Genomic DNA, 22,357 nt, shown 5'->3' on the forward strand with positions numbered 1-22,357 from the left:
GTTATACATGATTAAACACATACTTTGCTTTAAAAGTAACAGTCACAATTGAAGAAACAATGGTTTATTTTTCTAATCAAGTGGCCAGGCTGTTGAATTCTAAGGCCCCAACACAGACTGCATCTTAATATTTTCACTGCACAATAAGACAAGATCCTGTACTTTGCTGATTCCAGGTAAGAAGCACATTTGTTTCTCCAGTGGTTTCCACTTGCAAAATGCTCACAATCAGCTGGTGAAAATATCCACAACAGTTTAAGATCAAAAGAACTCCCATTTCCAATGAAACAACTGTTGGCAATGCTTTAAGGAAAGGTCCATCCATTAACACTTTTCTATCGTGGTTGGCCAAGGAGTCCTGCTTTGGCAGCCAAAGCTTCATTCTGTTGAATATGATACTCTTGAAATCTCAAGGATATTCTTTGTGTCATTTTTAAATATTTTTGTAGGCAGTGTTCTGAGCAGGTAGACTAGAAAAAAGGGACGAAGGCATTAAGAGAAATGACGATAAATTTTATTTTAAAATTGATGTATTCCAAAAACACAGATGGTTTTACTAAGACTTTGCATTATATTGAAAAAAAATTAACAAATGGTTAGCAAATGGGGTGCAAATTCTTTTGTGCTACTTTTATTGGTACATTTCTCTAACTCATTTAGGATTTTTAAAAAAGATAGGGACAATAGCAAAAATAATCCAACATTTCTTTTTTGTGAAAAAAATAATTGATTCTAACAACTCAAATATAATTCATTTATAGCTGTGACAGAAAAAAAAAAAGCCCCTCAAAAAACAGTGAACACAACTTTCCTAAAAAATGCTAAGCAAAAGCTTGTAATGGAAAGAAGCTTATAACATTTTGTGCTTAAGTGAAATTTAATTTGGAAAATAAAAAGAAAAAAAAAAGATGGGGTTCCATAGTCTAATTCTGTAACATGTTACACTAAATTCAAGCTGGGCTATTTCCAAAAGCAACATGAGTATTCTAGATCAATTGGAGGGAATATGCCAAGTTTCTTTGTTGTAGTTAATAGTACTTTGGTGAACAGAGACCCTAAGAACTGATAGAACAAACATCTTTTCTGACAAGTTTGCCTCGATTATGTGAATGACTTGTTAACATGGAAATAAAATCAACTCAAATGTGAAGACTACTCAAAATTCTTAGAGCAATGGCACACAAAAGGCCAACATTCAAAACTTAACCTTACAAATTACAGAAACATCATCAATAGAATACACTATGTAGTAAGGGGCTTTTGTATTTTGTTTCTTTGAAGAAAATGAGGGCATATGTCAGTGGAAAAAGTTACATACCTCTTCAGGTTTGACCTCTCTTGTTGTGAAGTCTTTAACACAATCCAGAAAACAGGTTTCTGTGAGTTTATTGTAAGTTCCAAGAAATTCTTTAAACTGTGAACAAATTCAAAGTTCAGTCAATTTTCTTTTTTTTTTCTTTCTGTTGTCCTATTTTAGATTACTGGTCCTAGACGTCATTTTTCAACTAAATGTGCCAAGAATCTAGAGTGAGTGGTGTACAGAGTTCTAATAATTAGGCACAGAATTATATAAAATGAAAAACATTTTTTAAAAAAATCCATCAATTTTGCAAAATGTACAAATAAAAACAAAAGTAAAAAATACAAATTTTCTATTCAATTGGTCGTATCTTTTACAAATGAACAGAAATAAGGCCACAGTTTTAATTGCAAATTGAAGTTCGAATTTATCTTTTTCTTGTGTGTTTGCCAAAGGGGAGTGGGGAGGGGAGGAGAGAAACATTTCTCTCACATTCTTATCACTTGATTATTCTGAACAACTGATTGAAGAAACTTATGGCCAAGTATGCATCTTGTGATACCGTTTTAATTTTATTATAAAACTAAGTTTTTTTTTTCCTTAAATCTCACCTGTTTAATTTGATCAGTTTCTGATATTTGTGCAGCCATATTGTTTTTGATATGTGGATCTGTCACCTGTGTTAAAAATACAAAAAAAAAAAAAAGAAAAAAATTAAACTGAAGGGAAAAAAACCTCATTGTCTCTATATATTCTTATGTTTTCTTTCCTGAGTTCTGTCGGAACTTAAGCTTCTTAAGACAAGAGACTCATATTTTTTGTTGGTCCAAGACAAAACAAGTAGCTGTCCTGTATATTCCTAATTTACTAGCTAAAGTAGTTCATTCCTTTCATTTTTCTGTGTTAATTTATGGAATCATTCGTAACAAAATATTAAATGCACTATTTATGAAAGCTTTAAGATCTCTGATAACTTTTAAAGTTATCTCTGGAATTAATGGAACCAATGTGACTACTCCATTGTTAGTTCTGGAACATCTAGGCTACATCTTGGAAAAGCTTGCTTTAAACTCTAAAAAAACTCAAAAGCATGATTAAAACAAAAACAACTATAATTCGATATTCACACTTCTGCTGAGAACTCTAAACTTGAAAATCCAAGTATTCCCTTTAAAGATTATCTCCAATAAAAGATAACTGCAGAAACTAATTTATGCATACAATTTCTATTCAGAGAAAAATGAATTCAATTAAACTCTATAATTTGTAAAGACAAAGGAAGGAGAAAATTGAAAAACAGGATTAAAATACCTCTTTTGAGTATTTGAATCTTCTCTTAACCACAAAGTTATGCCTGTTCTAAGTTGATAACATTTCAAAGAATCATAAAGTTGAGATAGAAGTAGGAGGGAAGGCTCTCAAGAAGCCAACTAGTCCAAATATTTCATTTTACAAATGGGAAATTGAGGCCCAGGGAAGTAAAGTGGCCTAAAGACACACAATTAAGGAATCAGAAACAGGACATTATTTTAAATAGTTTTTTTTTTTTTTTTAAATAATGAAGAGCTACCCAGAACACTAACCTGGATACTTCAGAACTTTCCCCAAGATCTACTCTTTCCCTGCCCATCCTAAGTTTAATCAATTTTCTTTTCCTCTCCCCATTTATCCACCTCCTCCTCTTGTGCTTCTTCATGACTCCTTAAATAAGGATACAAAACGCTGTCGTTTCACAGAATCCAAGAATTTTATAGCTTAAAGGCACTTCAGAGGCTATCACCTACATTGTGGAGATTTGGGACAATTGTTTGTAGTCTAGCATACAGTCCAGCACATTCAAATGCACTTATTAAATGCTTAATGAACTATTTTCAAACTTTACATGCAAAAAAAAAAAAAAATTAACTTAAGTCAGTGCTCATATAGCCAATGCTTGAAGACCAATTCTGAACCAATCTCACTTCCTCAAAATCAGTATTTGTCACCCCCTTTCCACTATAAACACACTCAATTTCAGACTCTCAATACCTCACAAATGATTGCCTATTGTCTCTTCCCCTCTCCAATTCAATCCATCTTCTAGAACACTGCCAAATTACCCCTCTCTTTTTGTAGTGGTAATTTCTTTTTTGGGCTAGTGGGATTTTGCTTTGAACTTAAGTATCAAGATTTTCCCTGCCAAAAATGACATGGTAAATCTCCAATTCATATTGTTTGCTTTCAAAAAAGTAAATAATAACTTTATTCATTACTTTAAAAAAAATGTTCTTTTTTTTTGTCTTCACTTAAAACAGATTTTTTTGGGGGGACCTTACTATTGCTAACTCCTCCTTTTTCCTAACCTCCCACCCCAATTAAAACAAAAACAAAAAAAAAGAAACACCCTATAACAAAGTTTGGTTAAAAAAAAAAAAAAAAAGAATCCACACAGTGCCCATGTCTGAAAATGTACAACTGCACCCATCTTAACACTTGTCAGGAGATAGGTAATATTACCTATGGGTCCAGAGACATGGCTACTTCATTGCATTAATCTGAGTTCTTTCAAGTTGTTTTTCTTTACAATGTTGCTATCCTTATATAAATTGTTTCTTTAGTTTCTCCTTTATTCTGCATCAATTTATATTTCCTAGAATTTTCTGAAATTATTTCTTATAGCATAGTATTCTTTCATATGTATCTAATAATTTTTCTATTAATTCCCCAATTGTTAAAAGAAACATTTGTATAGCTTTCCCTTAAATTTTTATTTAATTTCCTTTCCTTTTAATATCCTATCCAGAAATCAGGAAATTTGTTTTGATCGGACTATTCCATTAGTAGTATAATTCTATCCCCATGGCATTTGATGTTTTTCTACATTATGGTGTGTGTTCAAACCTCTTTTGTCCATTTCAAAAAAGAATAAGGTTCAATCGATGCCCACTCATAAGTTTTCCCTCCACATCTATGTACTTTACTTATGCTTCCCAATGTGAGAAACAAAGTGTTATGTCCTTCTTCCTTCTTTTGGTTCTAATAACTCAGAACAATTTTTATTATATATGATCTTTTTACTAGATTTAGCTTAATGCTTCAGTTTGATATATTTTTTTTTTGATTCTGAAGTTGTTAACCCACTATAATGTGTTAGCTATCCTCAGATTTATGTTATTTTTCAAATTATATAAACATGCTACCTCTGCCTTTATCTTGTAATTGATAAAGATGTTACATGGCATTAGGACCAATGGAGTACTCCAGAGGAGATTTCATTTCAAATTGTATTGAATTATTAATGACTATTCCTTGGTTTAGTTTTTTTTTTTTTTAATTTTTAATGGTATTTTACTTTTTCCAATTACATGTAAAGCCAATTTTAAACATTCACTTTCTGAGATTTTGAATTTCAAATTTTCTCTCTCCTTCCCTCTTCTCATAAAGACAATGAGCAATTTGATATACAATTGTATAAAACAATTTTCCATATTATATTGAGCCTGGCCATCCAACCAACTTAAATGTATAACATCCAACTGTGTATTCAACATATATTGCTATCTTGTCCAGCAGAATAACATGATATATTTATCAAGTGCTTTGCTAAAAATCTAGCAACATTCCATTATCTATCAACTCATCAACCCTTTCAAAAAAGAAACTACCTTTAGTCTGGTGCAATCTGTTCTTTTTAAATTATTTCATAGTATTTATCTGCCCAAATCCAGTACTGATTCCTTTTCTTTTTAAAGTTTATTTTTGAATCATTCAAAAGCTATTTTTCCTCTCTCCCTTTCCACTCAATAGAATGGAAAGCAATTCCTTGTTTAGTTCCTTATGATTTTTCCATATGTGCTTACCTTTAAAGGTTTCTCGGATTCCTGTACTTAAATCTCAAAGTTTCTAGTCTTTTCATTAAGAATACTTGAAAATCTTCTATTTTATTTTCCCCTTTAGGGGTGATAACTAATTTTTCTATATTCTATGATATTCTGGAATAACATATTTCATACTCTCTATTCCTTTATAGTAGTGGATAGTAATATCTTATTTATACTGAGTATGAAGCCTGCCATAGAAGCAAATGGATTTAAACTCAGGTAAAACATGGGCTCAAATGCAGTCTGTAGCATTACAATTTACCTTGGGCAAGCCACTTAATCTCTACTTCATATTTCCTCATCTGCAAAATGAGGATAATAGCACCTACCTTACAGGGCTATTTTGGGGATCATATAATACTTGCAAAGCACTTTGTGAACCTCAAAGTGCTACATACATGTATGTGCGATACCTGTTATTAATTTTTAATTATTTTCCCCTTGTCCTTTCTAGCACAAAGACCATTCTCCTAGGGAGAAAAAAAATGGAAGCAAAATAAGAACTAAGCAGTTTTGTCCTAGTCTATGTGACCAATTACTGTCCTACCTTCTTCTGGCCTATCTTTTAAAAAAAATTTCCTTCTGTTCCTTCCTCACATGGCTTATCAAGACATCCACCTGCCCTGTTCTTAAATTTTTCTTTTTTTGTCCTCTCACACAAATAAATCTGCCTCCCCAATTCCAAAAGAAAAAAAAAAAGGAAAAGGGGGACAGTGAAATATACTACATTCCTTAAGGTGATAATACTATTTTAGACAGTTACTGTTCAGGGTTTCTGGTTCTTTTCATCTTTCATCAGCCTGAGCACTTCTGACACTCCTTACAGAACTCATGCTAGGTGTACCTTTTATTCTTTGTTACTGGCTCTTGATTCCATGTTCTGTGTGGATCTTTTAAAAGTTTAGGTTGATCAGAGTTCTCTGTCCACTCACATCACTTACTCTAGACTTTTATCCATGTTCTTCATCAGAAGTGTCTGCCTTTGTGGTATCAAAATTTTATTTAAGTTTAATAACCCTTGCTTAATTCCAATTTGTATAATCCCATCTATTTTCTAACTGAATCCTACAACACATGTTCTTCCCAAATTTAGGATTCATATAAGCCATGCCTGGCTCTTCCCTTAGCTCACTAACTCTTAAGAAATTATTAATCATGCTCCCCTAACCCTAAGTTTATTAAGATTTCAAACCCTAGCAACCAATTTCTTCTCATTCCCTCGTTTATTTCTCTCCTTTTGAAAATGAAGTGATCACACCAAGGCAAATCAAAGTGGCCTTGTTTTTGTCTGACAAGAGACAATTCTAGCAGATGTCAAGATAGTTGAAGTCCTATGGCTATGACAAGTTTGAAATCTATTTATTTAAATCCTTATCCATTTTCTTTTTCTGTCTAGGTGGCCTATGGAATACATTGACTAATAAACAAACAAAAACCACCCTGTTTTATTTCTTCCACTGATCTTCACCTATATGTTCTCTAACATGACCTACCACTGTATTACCTTGATTTCTTCCTTTAAAATATCTTCATATAACATGCTTCTATCCAATTCTCTAATCCCCTTACCCTCTTTTCTTCCCTGTCCCTATTTAGTAGTATTTCATTTTTTCCAATTACATGTCTAGATGCTTAATATCACTTTTATAAGATTGAGTTCCTGATGCTGAATGAAATGAGCAGGACCAGGAAATCATTATATACTTCAACAACAATATTATATAATGATCAATTCTGATGGATGTGGCCCTCTTCAACAATGAGATGAACCAAATCATTTCCAGTAGAGCAGTAATGAATTGAACCAGCTACACCCAGTGAAAGAACTCTGGGAGATGAGTATGAACTATTACATTGAATTCCCTATCCCTCTATTTTTGTCCGCCTGAATTTTTGATTTCCTTCACAGGTTAATTGTACACTATTTCAAAGTCCGATTCTTTTTGTACAGCAAAATAACTGTATGGACATATATACATATATTGTATTTAACATATACTTAACATATTTAACATGTATTGGTCAACCTGCCATCTGGGGGAGGGGGAGGGTAGGAAAAGGAGGGGAAAAATTAGAACAAAAGGTTTTGCGATTATCAATGCTAAAAAATTACCCATGCATATATCTTGTAAATAAAAAGTTATAACAACATAAAAAAGAAAAGAAAAAATGAAAATGGAAAAGGGAAAAAATATAAGATTTGAGTTCCAAAATTTTTTCCCCTTCCTCCCTCCTCAAGACAGCAATCTAATAGAGATTATACATGTACAATTATATTAAACATATTTCCATATCATTTATGTTGTGAAAGAAGCATTAGAACAAAAGTAAAAAAAAAATACAAAGAAGAAAAAACCACCAAAAAAATGAAAAAATAGTAAGCTTCAATCTGCACTCAGACTCTACATAATTCTTTCTCTGGATAATATCATCTCCCTTTCTTATCCTCTTTCTTTTTAATAAGACATATCTTTCTTAAGCCGTATTTAAGTTGTGGATATGATTCCACCAAGTTTCAGTAACAATTATCAGGATAATTTTATCTCTTTGTATTAGAACTGCTAATTCATCCTGCTTTTATATATTTGGGCATTTCTCCATAGTCATTTGTGTTTCATTATTTTTTTCTTGGATTTTTTTATTCTTAGGTTCTGTTAAGGTTTCACTGCTTTTTCCTTGGATTTTTATCCTTAGGTTCTGTTATGTCTGTGAATGCAGATCTCTTTCTCAGAAGTAAACAAGTAGCTGCCTCAGTACCATCATTAACCACTGTTACAAGATGATACAGCACATTGTTTTTCTTTTAATTGTAATCCCTATGATATTTGGTTTGGGCTATATATACAGCTAGTTTTGTCTTCCCCATTTATTCCCTTTTGTTTGATCAGATTTTCAAGATATCTGCAAAACACCAAGGTAAGTTAGATATCACAGTGAATAGAGCACTGAGTTCAGTCAGGAAAAAAGACCATAGTTCGAATTTGGCCTCAGACCTGGGTGAATCAGATAACCTTAAGCCACCTCAATTTCCTCAAACATTTGGCTGTTTTGAGGATCAAATGAAAATATATTTGTCAAGCATTTAACAAAGTGCCTGGCATATATATAGCAGGCATTGTAAAATAAATGCTTTTCTAAAGCTATGGTCTAAAAATCTTATTCTCGATGTCTTTTAAAAATGCACTTTCCAAATGAGTTTTCTTCTTCTTCTTCTGCATCCATTGCCTTTAATAAGCAGCAGAAATAAAAGTAACACATGTCATGGTCTTCAGTTTTTTAGCAGCCATTTGTTTTGACAAGTTTTCACAAATATCTTCTAATATGTCTTCCATACATGTCCTGGGAATACAACAAACTTTTCTATAGTTGTGAGCAGAGAGTCATTTGGTACTAATATTCTATCCTTCTTCCCCTTGACTATAGTTTAATCTAAGACAAAACAATGCCCAGCAATCTCTCATCATTCCTTAAAGGACAAGAAGTTATTTCCTTCTCAGGTCATCTAGCTTCTAATTCAGGAAGAGTTTAGATTTTAAAAAAAATTACCCAAGAATATAACAGAGTCTACTTCAAATTCCTACACAAGTCAAAATTTTCCTGTCACTACACAGCCTATTCTTAAATTATCCTTCTTCCTTCCCTCCTCATTCTGAAGCCCCACTGTTCTTTTAGGAATACTTCTTTTGCCATACATGAAATGTAAAAAAGTATAATTCACACCTGATCCTCTTCTAAGAGATCAGCCTATATTTTAAATGTTTCCTCCCAAGTGGGGGAAGACAGAGGATTTTCATATTATGCCAAATGACTTTTCAGTAATTGATAATATTGCAATGGTATTTGTTTTTTCTTTTTTGGTTCTTAAAGAGATCTAAATATATTCCAGAAAAATTTGGGGGTAAGTATAGCACAATATTCTCTTAATTTTTTCAGAGATCCTCTCATACCTCCACTTGAACTATTAACATGGGATTATGTGAAGAATCAGTAGAGAGCAGTTCCAGCTAATCCTAAGAGTGGAACTGTTTAGAAAGGAAAGGGAAAGGAAGAGGAGGATAGCGCCTATAGCTTTATCACCTTGACTAAAGGATGACTCTGTGATTATCTGAGGGTTGGCCACATTTCCTTGAAGAAAATAATTTTTCTCTTACCCATGTTGGGGGGGGATTGGAAAAGAGTTTGGGACACACTAAGCAAGACTTCAGGCACTAAGTGACACAATGGATACAGCGCAGGAGCTATAGTTAGGAAAATTCTGCTTTGTCAATTCAAATTTAGCCTCAAACACTTAGTAGCCCTGTGACCTTGAACAAATTACTTAACCTGTTTGTTTCAGTTTCCTCATTTGTAAAATGAACTGGGGAAGGAAATGGAAAACCAGTCATTATCTCTGCTAAGGAAAATCTAAATGAAGTCATGTAAAATCAGATGTGACTGAAAAACAAGAAGCGACAGTATTTCAGGGATTACTGAGAGTGACTTACAGACATGACTCTGTGAAGTGGGGCCATCAGATCATCAGGAATCAGACTCAGTATATCTGACAGACTATAATCTGACAGAAAAATGTTAGGAAGAGGAACAAGGTTGTAAATTACCTACTATAGATCAAGCCATGTCCTAAACATAAGAGGTATATATTCTGTACTATAGACATATTAAACAGCAATGTTAGAAACAATTGTCAAAAGTATTGGGCAAGCAAAGGCTCAAAACTTGGACTAAACTCAATGTGTACAGAGACAATCAATTTGTTATCAAAGATATGAATGAATGGAGAACTTAAAGGGCAATGGCTAGAAAATAATCTGAAATAAGATGGATATGAATTGAGTCACAGATGGTCCCCCCTTCCAATTACATTTTACTTTTCCAAACACATGAGTTTTCAACGTGTAGGATTTTGTGTTCTCAATTTTTTCCTCCCTCCTTCCCTAACCTCCCCAAGACAGAAAAAAAATCTGATGTGGGTTATATACATGAATAATCCTTTTAAACATAATTTCCATATTTGTCGTGTTGTGCAAGAAAAATCAGAAAAGGGGAAAAAATCATGAAAAAGAAAAAGCAAACAAAAAAAGGTAAAAATACTAAATTTTAATCCATATTGAGTCTCCATATTTCTCTCTTTGGATGTGGATATTTACCATCCCAAATCTATTGGAATTATCTTGGATTGCCTCATTGCTGAAAAGAGCTAAGTATCATAGTTGATCATCATACAATCTTGCTGTTATTGTTTATAATGTCCTCCTGGTTCTGCTCACTTTATTTATCAGTTCATGTAGGTCTTTTCAGACTTTTCTGAAATCAGCTACATTTCTTATAGAACAATAACCTTCCATTACATTCATAAGTACCTAGCAATTGCTAGGCATCCACTCCATTTCAAATTCCTTCCCACTACAAAAAGCTGCTACAAATATTGTTGCATATGTGGGTCCTTTCCTCTGTTTTATGACCTTTTGGGGACAAAGACCCCAGTAGTAAAACCTCTAGATCAAAGAGCAAAGCAGTTTGATAGCCCTGGGCATGGTTCCAAATTGTGCTCCAGAATGGCTGGATCATTTCATAACTTCACCAACAATGCATTAATTACTGTTCCAGTTTTCCCCCATCTTCCTCCAGCATTTATCTTTTCCTGTCATTTTAGCCAATCTGATAGGTGTGAAGTTCTACTTTAGAGTTGCCTTAATTTGTATTTCTCTAATCAATTGGGATTTAGAGCATTTTTCACATGGCTGTAAACGACTTTATCTGAAAACTGTCTGCTCATATTTTGACCATTTATCAACTAGTATACCAGTTTAGGTAAAAGTGTCATTTTTATTATACGAGCTTGGTACTTATCCATGAACAATCAATATTTTTCCAATTGTTTAAAACAGATTTTATTTGTGTGAGAAGTGTTTTGCGACTGTGTTCATATAGTTCCTGGGTTTTTCTTGGCAGGTCATTCTCTTGGATGAAATTATTATTTCTTTGATTTGCTGTTTAAAGGTTATAGATGTTGAGTGGAAGTATGCTCCTTTTATTCAAAAGCTGAGGCAAAAAAGATTGAAAGTTAGCTAGACAAGGAACAAAAAATGCTAGAAAAACCAGTCTTTGAAGATGGTGAATTTGGCTTAAGAGAGTACTTTGTTTTCCCTTTAAAATAACCTCTAGACCACTTTCTCATCCTTTTGCCCCCTTCATTTTGAGCTATTTCTTTATGGTTCTCTATTTTCCTCTCATCTTTTTTGTGTACTTTCTAGGTTTTTCTTTATGTTGATATTTTAAATTCCTTTGATATTAATGCCACTAAGAAATGCATATTGTCAACTGTAGGAACTGGTCTAATATTTATTAGTAAAGAAAGCCAGTTACCATTTAAATCTGTCTCTGTCAGTTTCACATAAATCCTAATGTGACACAATTCTTATTCTGAACACTCAGAACCATTAAGTCTACCTGATTCATAAGATTTGAAATAACATAGTTGCCAACTCTTCTTTAGGAAAAGGAAAGTCTGCTAAACTTAAAAAGAATAAATCTTCTTTGCTGCTAATTCTAAGGGTCTCTTGACTTAACCAAGTACCTCTTTCTCTTCCTCCTCCTACCACTATAAGGATCTAAGGGTCTTCCCACCTATCCTTTGATGTACTTTTAGAACTTCTGAGTTTTTCTAAATTGCAGTTCAACTTTCTTTTGCATGCTGTTTCCCCAAATTGGATCATTATCTACAACAAGAACTCTCTTCTATTTATATCACTAGTGCTTAGTACTGTGCTTGATTCCTAGTAAGTGCTTAATAAATGCTCATTCATTTAACACTCTTAGCAGGGTTGTTGGAAGATTGGACTTCTTACTGACAACCTACCAAACAGCAATGATTGGTGGCAGTAACTGTGCTGGGAGACAGACATAAAGAATGAGTTTCATGACCCTACAAAGAATCAAGTATAAAACTACACTACATGACAGTGTACACTTTTGTTCCCCCATTCCCAGGTTGATCTTGTATATTAGCACCATTTCTGGGCAGCTAGAGGCAGTGACTACATTAAGAGCCAAAGACAAAGTACACACATTAAGGAACCTTGGCTTCAAAACTACAATGAGCCCGGCAGAAAGCTACACCATACCTAAGGGAAGATTTCATGAGTATCTCAATAAAGGGAGAAAAATCCTAGGGGCAAGCAGGAACTAGGAGTTTACCCCTTTGTCACATGTGTATTCTTAAGCAAGACTTTCCTCTGGACTATTGTAGAAGAGAGTGTCACATACTTCAGAGGGTTGGGGAGAAGGAGGCAGAGCAGGAGAGATGTTTCTGTACCAATTCTTATTATACTCTTAGTAAACATCTTTTTCTAAAAGCAAAATTTAGCTTATTGATATCAACTTACTCCTCCCAACCCCAATCCTGAGAAGGAAATGTTTATCAGACCTTTTGGGATCTGACCTGTTCAGGTAGTGGTGGTGATGGGTAGAAGAATAGCTCCAGAGTCTATTGTGTTATAATAGATCACAGACAAATAACAGGTAAACCTAAGGAATAGCACTCTCTAACAATAACACATAAAATTATCTTAAGATAATTTTTAGAGAAATATTGACCAACCTACTAGCCAACTTATCCTGGAAATCCACTCCAGGCCTTTCCCTTCTGCTACAGTCAGCCAATACCCTGCTTCTCTCATGGCTGCAATTACTTTTAGATCCTTCTAGAATGGAGTAAGGCCACTGAAACAGACCAATTCCAATTCAAAGGGCCAGCTATGGAGGAGTTAGGAGCTAGGGTATAAAACTGTAGGAAGCCATCAAAAATCCTCATTGCTCCCCCCCCAGTTTAGAAAAGTGGCATCAAATTCAAATAGAAATGGGGTGACTGAAGAGTACAAAGGGATGCCTGTGGGCTGCATAATGACTTGGAAAACCACTTATTAACATTGTTTATTGTATTTTTACTATTGTCAAATGTTTCCCAAATACAGTTTAATCTAGTTCAAGGAGTGCATATTTCTATCCTAGATGATGTCCCCTACCTCCAACATCTTAAGGACTAATACCTAAGAGTAAATGCGTAATAGTGCTGACACTAATAACTACATTATTTCAGTGTTTCCTAAAAAGTTGGCTTAATTACACATTGGCATCTGGATTTTCACCTGAAGAAGTATCCTAAGATGTTAACCTCCCAGAATATGTTCAACCCAGTGATTTTAGAGAACAAAAAAGTGTGATATCAAGGATTAAAGAAGGATCCAACAGTAGAAGCGTATTTATAAGATAATCATTTTTAAAAATCAACAAAACAATATACAGAAAAAAAGCTAAGAAGGGAAAATGAATGTTCAAAGGAGAAAGCTATTTCATTGGACAACTACTTTTTAACAACAAAAAAGGCAAAATTACTGACAAAGAAGTTAGTACAACAAAATTTCCAAAACTCTCTGAAGAAAACAAAATTGGATCCTTAAGACAATTCTGCCAGATGAGTGCTATTATTATTAACATTTTTGTTTGAGGAAACTTAAGGAAAACAGAAGTGACCTGATTAGCCTAGAACTACATAGCAATTAAGACTGTGAAGCTGAATTTGAATTTGGGTCTTCTTGATTCCAGGCTTAGCCCCTCTAATGAGATAATTAAGAGCAAAGGTTGGCTATTTTGCTTGACAATTTCTGGGGGAGTTTTATGTAATTTTGGGAGAGTCTGGCAAAATTTAGTGTACTAACTTTTACTTCCTCGCTAATTTTGCCTCTTTTTTGGGGGAGGGGGGGATAGTTATCCATTCTTCTTTATTCACATATTAAAATAATTGCATGTTTCACAAAAGGGAGATTTTAAATCATTCTAACAAAGGAACCCTGAGACAATCCACATATTCAATATGGAAACTTACCAAATTCTTTAGTAAAATACTTTCAGATAGTAATAAAAAGTCATAAAATAAAATCTTTGTTTCTGTTTTTAGGATTAGGCATGGCCATATTGTAGGAATGGGGAATTTTTTTTTTTTAATTGCTTTAGAAAGAAAAAAACATTTGTTCACATTGAGAAGGCTTTTTGCCCTTTGCTCTTGCCTCTTCAAGAGCAATTGGTCCTCTTACCAATGACATTCAGTGAGTTAGGACTAGGTAAGAAAAGAGACACAAGATGGCCCAGCCTTATTACTAAAAATAAATAAATATTAACAAACTAGAAGGGGAAGGCCCTCAAGTTTTTTGGCCAAAACAGAAACTCTGAGCCATCAGAATCCAAACAATGACCAATTGACAAAGAATCAATGGATTATTTAAAAATAATAATTAAAAAAAAATCTAAAGAGCAAAAGGTATTCAGAAGAGAGTAGGTAGAAATGAGAAGTTTAGGGAAAATATAATTTCTTCATTATTAAATTAATATAAGTGGTGAGATTATATTTTGCATAGAAAAAAAAGAGCATAGGACAAGAGTGCCCAGCACTTGAAATGGAAGCAGCTTTCAATTCCTTCCACCAGAAAATTTAACTTTGGGGTGGTGAAAAAGTGTGGATGTTACTTAAGAAAAGAGATCATAAAAGGAGAGTTGGTCCTAGCCAAAATAAAGGGAAAACTCTAGCAGCATCACAAAATTACCCCAACGAGGAGGGAGGTCTTGCAATGAACTTGGTTAGGGTTTGGTTTGAACATTTCAGGAGATGGGATTCTACAAAAGATAGTCTTGGTATTAACTCTCATGAAAAAGAAGGAAATAGTTAAGATCCCAGAAATATAAGGTTCAGATCAGGTTGAATAAGACACCACTGATTCAAAAGCCTGACATGGCATCTAAAAGGATGACTAAGAAAAAAAGACAAAGATCAGGATCAACCACTTCCTAATACTTCCTTTTTATTCTTCAGTGCTCTTGAGAAGAAAACAGACGGAAAGTAAAACTTCTTAGAAAGGGAAAATACAATTTAATGTTACAAAACAAAACCAACCCCCCCCCCCAAAAAAAAAAAAAAAAAAAAAAACCACACACACACACACACACACACACACACACAAACACCCCACAGCAGCACACACATTTTAATGGATAAAAGACAAATGTGAAAGAACAAATTAAATTCTCTACTAGAGCAGAATCAGCATGGTAAAGAACATGGAATCTGGCGTCAGAGGACTTGAGTTCAAATCTTGATGGTGAAGTTTACAGCCTGTGTAACTTCAGGCAAGTCACTTGCCTTATCTCCAATTTCCTCATTTACAATGAAGTAATTAGACTAGATTAGTTGGCCTTTGAGGTTCCTTCCAGGTCTATATATATAATCTTAGATCAGTTACAGAATGGTAGAATGACTATTAAAATCCCCTGATGGTTTTATGCATATAAGAATCACAATTAGGAATTCAGATAGGCAAGGAGATGGTACTCTGAAGAGACCATGAGGAGAAGGGGGAGGTCTGAAATTGAGGAAGACCTGAGTTCAAGTCTAACCTCAGACACCTGCAGGTAGTATGACTGAGCAAATCACTGAATTTGTTTGCTTCAGTCTCCTCAACTGTAAATCACAGCACCTATCTCACAATTATTGTGGGAATCAAATGAGATACTATTGATAAATGGCTTGGCACAGAGTATCCAGGAAATAAATCTTGGTTATGATTATTAATTGTTGCATACAAGAATTAAAAGTATAGACACAAAGAGTAAAAGAAATTCTATTGTTCAGGCCATTTTTAAAAGGGGGAGGGGTTGTCATTCTCTCAATGAGATGAAACAATAAAAATAAGATTGTGTCAAGGGACAGAAAAATGGATTACGCTTAAAGGTGCCTTAATACTTAGGTAGACACAGACATATATACATACACACCAAATGGTATAGAGACTAAGTTCTTAAAAGAAAAGTTTGGTGAACTAAAGAAGACATCAGTAAATAGAGTATAATATTTTTGTCTCAGAAATGGTTAAGTTCAAACAGAAAGATAAACAAGATCTTTGAAGATGTTGAATATTTGAAAAAATTTGATTCAACTATGGACTACTAATGAATAAGATTTTTAAAGTATTAATTTACTTCTCAGCATTCTTAGGTTTGATTATAAAATTTGATCATGTAACAAAACATAAAGGAGCCAAACAAATGTAAAAAGACAAATAACAAAATAACAAATGCGATTAATAATAATGTAATATAATAAATGCATAATAATAATACGATTAGAAACAGCACTGGAATAAAAGGAAATATAAGCAAAAGGTACAGATCTAAATAGAGGTTAAGTAATGATATTCTGAATGAGATTTTAAAAAATCAAATAACAGAAATAATTGTATTAATGTTCAACTAACTTTTATGTACTTGCTAGGCTCTGTGCTAAGTGATGAAGACAAAACCCAACCAAACCATCATTGCCTTCTAGAAGCTTACATTCTAGTGAGAGAAACTATGAAAATATAAAAGCAATTAGAAAATTATATAATTGTTTTAATGATAATATATGAAGCACAAGAAAAACAGTCCTCAAAGGAAAATTTATGTTAATAAGTTAGAAAAGGAAAGGCTCAATACTCTGGGCAAGTAACACTAAAATAAGGTATGAAAGAAGAAATTAAGGGAGGTGACATGTCATTGGAGAAAGAGTATTGACTCAAATCTTGTTTCTCATACTTCATACCTGTGTGATCTTGAATAATCACCTTATCTCCCTAAGCCTCATTTCTTCTACTGAAAAATGAAGTTGGTTTTAGGATAGTCTTTGAGGTCTATAAGCCCAGAAGACTCTAAAAGTCTATATTCTTTGATCCAATAATATCACTACTAGGTCTATATCCAGAGATTTTTAGAAAGAAGAAAAAGAGGAAAAGAACCTATTTCCATACAAGTATAATAGGTCTTTTTTTTTTTTTTTTTGAGGTGATATAGAACTGGAAATTGAGGGGATGCCTATCAAGTGAGGAAGGGCCAAACATGTTGTGTTATGTAATTTGTGATAGAATACTATTGTGATATTAAAAAATGATGGGTAGGATGATTCCAGAAAAACTTAGAAAGACTTACATGAATTGATACAGAATGAAGTGAGCAGAACAAAGAGTATATTATACAAAGTGACAGCAAAATTGTGAGATGAACAACTGTGAATGACAGCTATTTGCAGTAATACAATGATCTAGTCCGAAAAGCAGTCTGAAGCAAAGTATTTCTTTTTTAACTTGAGTTTTCTTCCACAAAATGTATAATATGAAGTCTGAAAGCAGTCTGAAGCAAACTATTTCTTTTTTAGCTTGAGTTTTCTTCCACAAAATGTATAATATGGAAATATGTTTTATATATAACCTACATCAGATCGCTTATTATCTCAAGGAAGAGGGTAGAATTTAGAATTCAAAATTTAAAATGAATTTAAAAATTATTTTACATGTAATTGGGGAAAATTAGGACTAAAACCAATAAATCATTACTTTTAAAAAAATAAAAAAGCAATCACACGACCAAATTAAAAAAATAAGGTGAATTCACAAAAGATAGGAAGCAGTAAGGATCATATGCAACTAAAATTGAAAACACAATTCTTATTAGTGTATATTCTATTTTCCTCTGATGTTTGCAAATACCAGCACATGAAACTAGATAGATATTGAATCAAGTTAGCTAAGTCTTTCTGTCCAAGACAAATAAGCCAATGAAGACCAGTGATGGATAGTAAGAGATAGTTAGAATGCATTTGGAAAACTGACAAGTACTTCCCATAATATACTTCTCATGACACAGAAATTCATCTTTTCAATGAAAAAAATAAACATTGGTTTTGTACCTATGACAAGTTCTCTGAAAGTCTAGACACAATTGCTGTCACCCCAAATTATAAGCAAATTGAAAAAAAAAAAGTATATTCCTCTTGCATTTCTACATTTAGTGGAAAAAACTAGGAACAATCAAGGCCAGGCAGGAACATCTTCATGACTGCTAAAACACTCCATGTAGATCATGATCCTCTTTTACTACCTACAGAGAATCAAAGCATTCTTCAAATACTCTAATAACATGAATTGAAAATGAGGTGATACAATTTCCCAACTTCTAGGGGATTTAACAATATAAGATGAGTCAGTTCTATGTTGTTAACAAAGGCTTACACTTGGATTACATTTGGCTTCCCCCTCTAAAACCAGTTTATATAATCTTAAGAACTGGAAACACTACTTTTCTGGAAATAATCATCAAATCACTTTTTTGGTGTATTTTTTTTTAAGCTGAAATCAGGTCAATAACACAAGCATCAAGGAACTTTTAACAAAAGGGCACCAGATTAAAGTACAAAGGTTTGGCTACTAGATTTTCAGTCTTTAGAACTGCTGAACAAATACAGTATGTTCACTGTAGTACAGTAGGTCAACTGGCAAACTAAGCTCTTCTAAGTTCTCAATTGCACCCCAAACCAAGAACAGGTTCCCTTGCTATTTTTTTTTTTTAATGAAAGAAATTTCAGTCTTTAGAACTGCTGAACAAATACAGTATGTTCACTGTAGTACAGTAGGTCAAATGGCAAAATAAGCTCTTCCAAGTTCTCAATTGCCCCCCAAACAAACCAAAAACAGGTTTCCTTGCTAATTTTTTTTTAATGTGAAAAATTTATCTGATCATCAACTAACTCAAGATCCAAAACCTGTTTATATTTTCATTTTCTTAAAATTGGTTTAGAATTTTTCTGACATAGTAATCAGATAGTTATGAAGGTTATATTTAATACTTTTAACAACTTTAATGCATTTCAGGTTTGTAATACTGCATTTGGAGGAAACTCCTCCCAAATGGCAGAAAATACAAGGAAAGTCCAACAATCTGAATTGTAGGAAACTAAACAGTCACGTAGTGCCCTCAGGTGGTTTTGAAATAAGACACTTCTAAATCTTCTCCATTTAATACTGTGTTTTCCAAGAATACTTTTATCTTCCAAATATTAATAATAATAATATAGCAAATTAAATCTGCAGATATGTTCTAGATTTCTCGTGCTAATAAATATATTTTACTAGTTTGTCTAAATCATTTCCTATGATGATTTTATTGCCATGTCACATCTAATGGCAAATTTTTATCCACAATTATGGCAGGCCCGTCACTCACATTCAGCTATAAGAACAATTTAGGCTCCTTTCAAAATTAGTTAACATTCCTTTTATTCAACTATTTCTGCTGGATTTGAAATGGAATACCTTTAAAAAAGAAAGATTTTAACTTTAACTTTTGAAAGCTGACAATATTAGCTCTGCTGTTTTGAAACAATTGTTTTTAAGGTTAACATGCACCTGTGGGGCATACAATAGGAAACAAGTCAATGAACTTCCTCTTAGGTCCAGATCCTGAATAATTAGGACAAAGTCTCATGTATGGGTAAGATTACTCCCTGAGGAGAGCAGGAAAGGGCACTCAGATAGGAATCAGTATCACCTTAAAGTCTCACTGACTTCTGTGGAAATATCCAATCAGAAAGTCAAGTTATAATGCCAAACCCCTGAGGTTAAATTTTTCCATAAATCTGTCCATGATCTAATTCATCTATGCAGAACCCCATGTGGGCTAACCCACCAAGGCATTTCTACCTCATTGATGTCTTTCTCCTTGTTATAAATTACAGACTCTTCTAGGTGTTAAACTTCTCTATGGATTTAGCCTGCCAGTTAATGGCATACTCCTACTTCATGGCTATTCCCTTCCTCCTAGTTAATTGTGAAATCTACAGAAGAACCTTTTTTTTCCTCTTGTTAATTCTATGCTCTCCCAAATCTATTTCATATTTACCACTCTTGGAGTTTGTTTTACTTCTTCTCATGAATAAAAATACCTTTTGGCAAAGAGAAAGCCATTGAAATTCTTCACAGGTGAATTGGCCCCATCATTTGGTGCTGGTCCTCAATCTCATCAATCCTACCTCTAACAACATCTGTGCAATTTTGAGGAAGTCAGTTCATCTCTCTGGCCCTGTTTCTTCATCTTCCCACAAGAGGGAGTGGGATTTCTGAAGCAAAAAATCTACATATACTTTCTACAACTACATAATACAACAAAGATAGTGACTATTGACATGAATAATTATTAATTCAAAATTTCAATATTAACAGATTCCTCAAGTAGATGTTTTGTCCATTAAAAAATGGACAAAAAAAATTACTGAATATTTCAGGCTTGGCATATAGTTAAATGTTTAATAAATATTCATTGAATGAATGATAGTGGGGAGACCTGGATTCTAATGATGACAAAGTCATTGTACCTCAATTTCTTCATTTGTAAGATGCCATCAGTACTTGAATCACAAATTAATCATTTAGGATCTGGCAAATGCTTAATGATTGAGATCACATCAGGCCAGATCTCTAACTTTCTCAATATGAGTACTCTTTTCAATTATGTAGATAAAACAATAAATGAAGAGAGGCAGCCAGAGTCATAGTCTGAATTCTGCCACTGTTATTTATTGTTTGAATATGGCACAACATCCCTTAAGTTCAGCTTTCTCATCTTTAAAGTGACAATAATAATACCTGTAGCACTTCACTCCCAAGGTTGTTATGAGATCAAATAAGGACAAATTGTGCAAAACTCTAATCACTATAATTGCTATTATTATGGGACATCACCAGACCTCCCAAATAAATCTCATTTTCTCCTCTCCTCTCCCCTTTCCCCCAAAACACTTCTCTATCGTTCACCAGACACAATACCTAGGAATCACTCAAACTCAATCTTCTTATACTTTTGACTCCAAGAAGTATTCTTTGATCCAGTGATACTGATCTTCTAGTTGGTCTTTAACTAAGCTCACTACCTCCCGATTTAATTTTCATTAGCTGACCCTCATACCTGGAATGTCTTCTCTTTTTATCTCTGCCTTCTCTCCAAGTTCCAGTTAAAATCACTTCTACAGGAATTGTTTCCTAAGCCCCTTTAATATAATGCCCTCCATGATTATTTCCATGAGAATAGACTATTTTTTTTTGGGGGGGTACATTTTGTACATTTCAACATCTCTTGCATTTCTCACCTTCTGTATATTTACAAAATTTTAGTGCAGGCTTATCATCTCACCAGCAAAAGCCTCCTAAATGGTCTTTCAACAGCCTCCTTTTAATTTCTTTTTCAAACATCTTCCACACATAGCTGCCAAAGTTATTAACAAGATGCAAGGGCCCAGTCATTTCATGGCTCAAAAAACATCCATAGTTCTTTATTGTTTGTAGGACAAAATATATTTGGCATCCACTTCTACAAAGTGGCCCCTTTGCTATTTCTTATAAAGAACATTCAGGTTTCTGCCTGTGTGCTTTCCACCTTTTAATCCTTAAGCTACCCTCCTTTCCCAAGGCCCCTCGTTGTTAGTATTATGGCTCCCCATTGTTTTTGTATGTATTAAGTCGTTTCTTTATGAGATGCGCTTTGCGTACTTGATAAATACTTGTGGCCTGAAAGGATCTGAAATTCAAAGGAGGGCGCAGGCAACACCAGATTTGGAATCTGAGGTTCAAAGTTCAGTCTTCCGCCCAACTGAACTAGGTGACCTTGGGCAAATCACCTAACCTCTCCGGTGTACATTCGCCCTTCTCTCCCCCTCCCCCCGAATTGGCAAAGATCTGGCATCCCATTTCAGGACCCTGGAAGAAATGAAGTCCAAAAGGGCGGGGCGGGGAACAGAGGGCATCCAAGCCAAGTACAAAAAAATCCTCAACTGACCCCAAGGTCATTGAAAAAAGGTTTGGATAAGAGCAGAAACGAGACAACGCAGTCTGGTGGAGCTTCGGGATGGGTCCCAGATGACACCAACTCACGCAACGCCCAGCCGGGCAAGGCCGCCCCTCCCCGCGGGCTAGGCTCCTTCTCCCAAACCCACATGCACCCTAGGAATCCCGCCAGGGTTCCCAGGTTCCGGGCGACCCCGGCCCAGGACCGATCGAGGAAGAAGGACGGGGTCACAGGGAGAGGAATAAAACTGCACCTGCAGGATCACGCGCTTCTCTCAAGGCTCCGTGGCTGCGAAGCCGAGCTCGGGATCTGGGTTCGGAGTCTCAGTCTCGGTCTGGGTCTCCGCAGCACGCGGGAGGCTACGAGCTTTCGTCAGGCAGGCGCCGCGGTTTAGGAGACTAGAACACGTGGGGTTGGCGTCTGTCAAATAGCCTTTTCCTCCTGCAATCGCCGATTCGTCACATTCCAGCTGAGGGTTCCGCCGAGAAAGCCTGGCTTCTCT

General features: G+C 34.4%; 2 protein-coding genes across 3 annotated transcripts in view; one reads left to right on the forward strand and one right to left on the reverse strand.

Moving 5' to 3' along the window:
* The window catches only part of KIAA0586 (KIAA0586 ortholog), a 143,632-nt gene that overhangs the window by 187 nt on the left and 121,088 nt on the right, over positions 1–22,357 (forward strand). The window lies entirely within an intron of this gene.
* TIMM9 (translocase of inner mitochondrial membrane 9) lies at positions 49–22,266 on the reverse strand. The gene is made up of 4 exons (XM_051977748.1): positions 22,109–22,266; positions 1,912–1,977; positions 1,319–1,414; positions 49–470 (listed from the first exon to the last, which is right to left on the reverse strand). Exons 2-4 carry the CDS (start codon positions 1,948–1,950, stop codon positions 336–338), a joined length of 270 nt encoding a protein of 89 aa, XP_051833708.1. The 5' UTR covers positions 1,951–1,977; positions 22,109–22,266; the 3' UTR covers positions 49–335.

This window comes from Antechinus flavipes, chromosome 2 (genome assembly GCF_016432865.1).
Source record: "Antechinus flavipes isolate AdamAnt ecotype Samford, QLD, Australia chromosome 2, AdamAnt_v2, whole genome shotgun sequence".
NCBI classification, from domain to species: Eukaryota; Metazoa; Chordata; class Mammalia; order Dasyuromorphia; family Dasyuridae; genus Antechinus; species Antechinus flavipes.